A 6,863-nucleotide genomic window follows, 5' to 3' on the forward strand; every position below is an offset into this window, starting at 1 on the left:
AACCCCTTCCTCGGAATCGGTGGAGTCTCAATTTATTTATGTGAATTCAGTGGGATTTTCTGAACAAAATTTTGATTTCTTGATATAAAAATGATCGGCAGCAGCTCTAGAATCTATTTTTCCGTAAAATACTAAACCTAAACGCGAAAGTAGCTCGAACGAGCCAAAATTCTGAAATATTACGTTTTTGCCGCACTTTTTCGTAGATCAAAAAAAGCAAAAGTTTTCAAATTCTCAGGTGTCACTTTTTTTAATTCGACAATACTATTCTGAGCCGTTGTTCGTGATTTAAGCTGAACTGAAATTTCAAAAATTGACCTTGAAATTCGGTGATTCTGTTTTTTGTCAAAAACCTTGAAGTTACGCTCAAATATCATTTTTCCGTACAAAATAATAATTTCGATGGCGATTGTGAACACTTGAAACATCATTCAAAAATTTCAGACAACTTGGAATATTTTCAATTGGGCATATTTTTTCAGTTCAAAAATGGAGCTCAATTTTGAGCAATAAAAGCTCGAAAATGCCTTGATTACTTGCAAAATGATTATGATCACTTTTGAGATATCCCCTATCAATGTCAGCTCAAAATCTCACACATGAGCCAAGTTATTCGAGATTTAATCCAAAATCTCAAAAAATGGCGAAAATGTCTAAAAATATATTTTTCTAAAACTTGAATAGGGGAATCAATTTTCGTGTAAACTGTCAAAATAGGCTACTTTGAGACTATTTTAATGATTTCCAACTAAAAAAGGTCCAATTTTGGTCCCGAAAAAACTTGCGATTTTTCGTTTTTCTGGGGGGTCCTTTAATTATTGAACGCCTGCGGGAGGGCCTTTTTGTTGGCACGGGAATGAAAAAAGAGGCAGGGACATCAGAGGCAGGGGAAATTTGTACCTGGAGGTTATTTTGTATTCTGAATCGAATGGAATTCACAGATTTTTCATATCATTTTCAGTTTTTCAGAACCCTCAAAATCGAGGGGGGTGGGGGTCCTATAATTATTGAACGCACTGTATAAAAACAACATTTATTAGTTACAGGAATTAGATGATCTCCTAGGTGCTCGAATCATTGTGTTGAACATATCAGCGAAACCCTCAACGTGACGATTATGAGACATCAAGTTTTCAGCATCGTTGGCGTACATCTGATATGAAAACAACTGAACTGTCACTATGAATGAACAACTCACCTCAAAAACCTTCTTCTTACTCATAAAAGTATCTCTAACTTCATCAATTTCATCAATAATATTATTAGTCAAATAAATAACAACACCTGTCATAATAGTCATAAAGCATAAAGTTCCGATAGCTGCAAAATCGGCAATAAATCGGAATTTCCATAGGAGTTCAGAAGTGGTCATTAGTAGGCTTGGGGAGAATAAAGTAAAAAGAAGAAGAAGAAGTTAAATGATGACCAATAGAATGGACAAAGAGTTAGAAAGCAAAAAAGGGCTACAAATAAGTATAGAAAACAGTTGATAAACGATAACAGAAATCAGCGAGACGCAGAGAGTTCGATGGACAGAATAACCAGTTTGACGAACGATACGGAGAGGTTAATTGTTGAAAAAAGTAAGAAGTTGTGTAAACTTTTAAATTTTTTTTGTGATAAGAATTGATGAAGAGATTCAGACAGTTTGATAAATTTGTGATTTTTGTAAAAAGAACAAACAATTAATTGGAACGGTCCGGTTGTTCGAATTACGGTAGTTGGAAAATGTGCCAAAATTGGAAAATCGGTCATCAAAGCGTGATTTTTTATGTTCTTTTTTCCGATCGAAAGGAAATCGAAGAGGCAGAAAATTAGGGCTCTTTTCTAGTTTAGAGGTCCCAAAAAATTTTAGAGGTCCGAAAAAAGAAGAGAGGTCCCAAGAGAAAATAGAGGTCCGAAATTTGAGAAACACACAGATATTGGAATAAAGTGCCAGAATTTGGAGTTTTGAGTTCTGAGGCTCTATAGGATGATAAGTGCGGAAATGTGACTTCGGAAATGTGAACAGTGTTGGTTCCCTTTTTTTGTCTTTCTGGTGGACCCAATTTACATATAACCAAAATGTCGGCAAAACAGTAATGCCTTCGTGAATACGTTGTATCTCAAGCTTAGATAATTTTCTGAAAATATGCATCCCTAAACCTATTAGAAGTATAACCTATATCGGCTGATAAGATGCTGGCATCAGTGATTTGAAAATCTGAAAACAGCATCTAGAATTTCCTTTGAAATTGATACGCTGATTTACAAAACTGACCAAATAAAAATACCACGTTGCATAGATGCTTTGCCACTGAACTTCCAGCAGAGGATATATCAATGTTCTACGTCGTCATCTTCTATATCACCAGAAGTATTATTTTTCTAGGGCACAGTTTCAAAACCTTGACCCCTTCACCAAATTCGGCTCCTATGGAGTACATTTGGTGCTGAAAAAAATCTGTAGTTTGAAAAAGTTACAGTGCGTTTTTGGAGTGACCTTGTAGCTCTGTTATGCACTGTAAATGGTACGAGAAGGTGTGAGAAGAACGAGCGGTAGAAGGGGGATTAGATCGCGTTCAATGTTCCACAGTAGACGAAATGATGGGCACAGTATGACTCGTGGGAAGGACACACTCTCCCTATCTCGATTTGGTCCCATCGATTGCCAGTGCATCCTCTCTCCCACCCTCTTTATACTGAGAACCACCACCATTCTATCTTTCTTTATTCTCCCAATTCATTCAGTCCCGTTCCCATGCCGTTTCCAATACTCCGTACTCCATTCGTTGTGCTCTCAGAAATCTTCAGTCTATTGGAACCAAAAGAAACGTATGTTTGAAAACCAAAGAAATTTTCTAATTCGAACCGAAACTGAACATTTCCAGAGGGACTGCCTCTTTCTGTTCCAATAACTAAATGCCTTCTATGAAATCATTATCGACGAAGGAAACCTTTGATGTGGGAAACAAACCTGCAAGAACGTGTGAGTACAAGACAAGTCGTCATTGTAACATCAAAAATCGAAAAGAGGAACACTGTTTTATCAGTTGTCCACATATCAAATATTAACGAAGTAGAATGCAAAGTTATTGAAATCAATGGATACAAAATATAATTTTCATCGGAATGTCTAATTCTATATTCTGAAGATCAAGTGGTGGCATCAAAGTGGGTTGTGGACTATGTCTGTTTAACATCGGTATTCGAACATTGCTCATCGATAGATACAATACTTGGGCACTTGATTGGATCAACAAACGACAGGAGAATCCGTTGGATCGTTTCGGATTGATAAAGTCAAAAAATAATAATTCGAATGCTGACGAAATATTGGATTATGTGCTAAGTGAGAAGTTTCACCGTTTCCGATTTTAAACCCAAGTTTTCAAAAGTAGAGGAGTAGTGAATTCATTTCAAAAGCATTAAAACACGTTCTCTGTAGAACTCAATTTTAAGCCTATTGTCCACTGTAGAGAAAAATTCAAATTAGTTTTTATACATTGACCGGCAAACCGGTGGGCCTTCGGCGCGATTCAATCTAGTTTGTTGCTGGTCTATCGCTCCGCTCCTTATTTTTTCTTAAAGGGTCACACAAACCTATATTTATCTTTCAAGCTTTTCAAAAGCCCACAGCCTGACACCGGGACCAACAGCGTGTAGCGTTTTTTATATAAGCAAAATGTCCGAAATTATCCAAAATAGGTGTGAACCCTTTTAAGGACCAAACTTCTTACTAAATGATTTTCATAAAAAATTGTGAATTACAAGAAGGAAGTTTTATTTTTTGATGAAACTGTGCAATTCCTGAAAACCGCTATTCTTCCTTCGAAAAACTCACCGAATTAAAATTATTTGTTGCAGAAACGCCCGTTCTTCTGAATTGCTAGGTATCGACGAACGTTTCCGACAACTATCGATTCAACGGAAAACTAGAACCAGTAAAAGATTTGTGGATCAGTCCAAACGGATGCTGGGTCACTTATGACAATTTGATGAATTTCGATGCTATTGATATCCACATTAACAGTTCCAGACTCACTGTTTCAGATTTGAATTCATTTTTGAGACATTGGCGCTCGGGTGGATCCCAACGATTGCAATACCTATAAGTGGGTTTCGAAAATAAGACAGTTTTCAAAAAATTATTTGAGGAAGACTTGGAAATAGTGAGGACAAATGAAACGGCAAGATATCCTGCCAGGTTTGTAACTATTTCCATGGACTACTGTAACATGGATTATTCTCAAGAATTATTTTGTCTAAATAGATTAATGTTATTTTCTCAAGTTCTTTTCAGGTATGGAGAAGTGGTAATTCGTAAATGCTACAGTTTCCAGCGCATGGACGAGAATAGGGCATTTTTCAGGTGTTATCGCAAATGTTTTTTAAATGATTGTTCAGCATGAGAAAGCATCTATTACTCTTGTCTGAATTCGATGCACGCTGAGAACGAATACTACCTTACTCTTTGCTATACGTGCCTAGTACTTTTGAAAAGTTTGAAAAGAAATATTTGATAAGGTAACGGCTTCAGAATAAAATATTCACTGAAATATAAATCCTGAAGAGCACTCATCTCTTGAAAATTTCAAGTTCAGTAACTAATCCTGGTCCGCCAGAGACCGATACAAATGTCGTTTTTAGTGGATTATAACTGGTCGAATACTGAAGTTGAAGTAATGTGAAACTGCTTGTGAGATAGAGTTCTTCTAGATCTACCATTTGACACCCCCAGAATATCTCATTTTGAAGCCAAGTTGCCGTTTTTGCCCCCTGTAGACTAAAAAGAGCCTTTCTATTCGTCCGTTTTCAATCTTTGTTTGTTTGTTGTTTGAAAAATAAGTGTAATACATTTTATTGCAATTTCAATGTATATATCTACCTTGTATATAAAACTATGGTTGTCCATGGGGCGAAATGGCGATCCCGCAAGACAAGCTGTTTTGCGTTATAACTGAATGAACCAATTGTCTTGCAACTTTCAGGGTAGCCTGGTTGGGTACTCGAAATCGAAACAAAAATTGAAAATTCGGGTTACCGTTTCATTCAACATACTTTTTTTTGCAGAAAAGTCTAGAGGTCCCAAGAAATAATAGAGGTCCGAATCTTGAAAAGACACAGATATTGGAATAATGTACCAGAATTTGTAGTTTTGAGTTTTGAGGCTCTATAGGATGATAAGTGCGGATATGTGACCTTTTCAAACAGTTTTGGCTCAATTTCTTTTTTGTCTTTCTGGTGGACCCAATTTATGCCTCCGTGAATAGTAATGTGAATATGTTGTATCTCAGGCTTAGATATTTTTCTGAAAATATGCATCCCCAAACCTATTAGAAGTATAACCAATATCGTCAACACTTATTTTTTATAAGACCCCAGAACTTCAATTTTTCACACAGTTCAAATTCTGTTACACTATTCCAACATCTGTGAATTGTCTAATTTTGGATCTCTATTTTTTTTTCTTGGGACCGTAAACCTCTAATTGGTGATGTGACTTTTGTAAAAAGAACAACTAATTAATTGGAACGGTCCGGTTGTTCGGATTTTGTTGGAAAATGTGCAAAATGAGAAATCGGTCACCATGCGTGGATTTTTGTGTTTTTTTTCGAATCGGAAATAAATCAAAGAGCTAGAAAATTAGAACCTCGAATTTTTAAAGAAGAAAATATGAATTTGCAAAAAGGTATACAGAAGTTTTGGTTTTGGATTCCTCTAAATATTTCATGGATTCTAGTCAATTTTCAAGTGTTTTCGCAAGAATTAAAAGTAGGTTACTATTCTGGTACAAAACATCGGAGATGTGGAAGGGAAACGCAGATAGTGGAAGGTCCCAAAACGACTACTACAGTAACCTAAAAATATTTAGATTTATTATCTCGATTTTGGTGCGTTTTCAGTAATTTTTTTTCTGTCTCAAATAGTTTTATTTTTGGATTTTTTGGGGGAAAAAATAACAGAAAACTCGACGAAAATCTGTGAAAAGTGAGAAAAAATATTCGGAAAATAAGAATACTTTTCGGTTACGGTAGTTGTCGTTCTGGTAGCTACCAACATAATAGCTTTCGATGCAAGAATAAACTTTTTATTAGCTATTTGGTTCAATGGAAATGGGAATTCTTCCTGGAGATGCAAAGAGGATTTGTGAAAAAATTGGAGGAGAACTAGCCACATTGACTGATGAAAATACACCGTTTTTTGAAAGTTAGAGTTTTATTTTTTGGCTTTTCTACAGAGTCCCACTGCAGATCAATCGTTCAAAAACTGCTCTACAAGCAACGATTTTTGTCCGAAAATGTGTTTTTTGGACGAACTAGGAAGTGATGAAACAAAGAGTTTCAATTCGAATGTAATGATGACTCAACCGATTTATCCCGGTGATACGTTGCATTTGAAGCTAGAAGTCGAAAATCATGCGTTAAGGAGTTTACACAACTTTTAAATTTTTGAATAATAATTTTCAGAATGGAGGTGATTCAAATTTCGGATTCTCTACTTGAAGAGAATACAACCAAAGTACAAAATGTGGCTCTAAGAATTGGAATTTACAATAGATACCCCAACAACATCGACAAGATCAGTCCTTTTAAGAAAAATACCGTGGGGATTACTGTAGGAAGTGGTAAAATTACTAAAAGAGATGATGGAGAACTGACAACTGGGATGGTATAAAGTTTTCAGAGTACTTCAAACCATTTTCCAAATTTATAGGAACTGTCAAAACCGAAAGTTTACAAAATATCACAGAAAATTAATAAAACGTTGGAATTAACATTTGAGTAAGACACCATAAAACCTAGAAGGGTCAAAAAAGTGTTTCAATCGGTAAAATATTGGTGATATTTTGATTTAAAAAATTACCAGTTGACACATTTTTC

At 35.6% G+C, this 6,863-nt stretch overlaps 1 protein-coding gene across 1 annotated transcript; it reads right to left on the reverse strand.

The window, feature by feature from the left end:
- Window positions 1–1,036: 1,036 nt before the first annotated feature.
- Window positions 1,037–1,372, reverse strand: CBG26365 (the record flags this gene model as incomplete). Its single annotated transcript, XM_045235585.1, has 2 exons — window positions 1,037–1,153; window positions 1,199–1,372. The coding sequence occupies 2 exons, from the start codon at window positions 1,370–1,372 to the stop codon at window positions 1,037–1,039; spliced, it is 291 nt and encodes a 96-aa protein (XP_045098532.1).
- Window positions 1,373–6,863: the final 5,491 nt, after the last annotated feature.

Source organism: Caenorhabditis briggsae, assembly GCF_000004555.2.
Source record: "Caenorhabditis briggsae complete genome, chrIV, whole genome shotgun sequence".
Lineage (NCBI taxonomy): Eukaryota > Metazoa > Nematoda > Chromadorea > Rhabditida > Rhabditidae > Caenorhabditis > Caenorhabditis briggsae.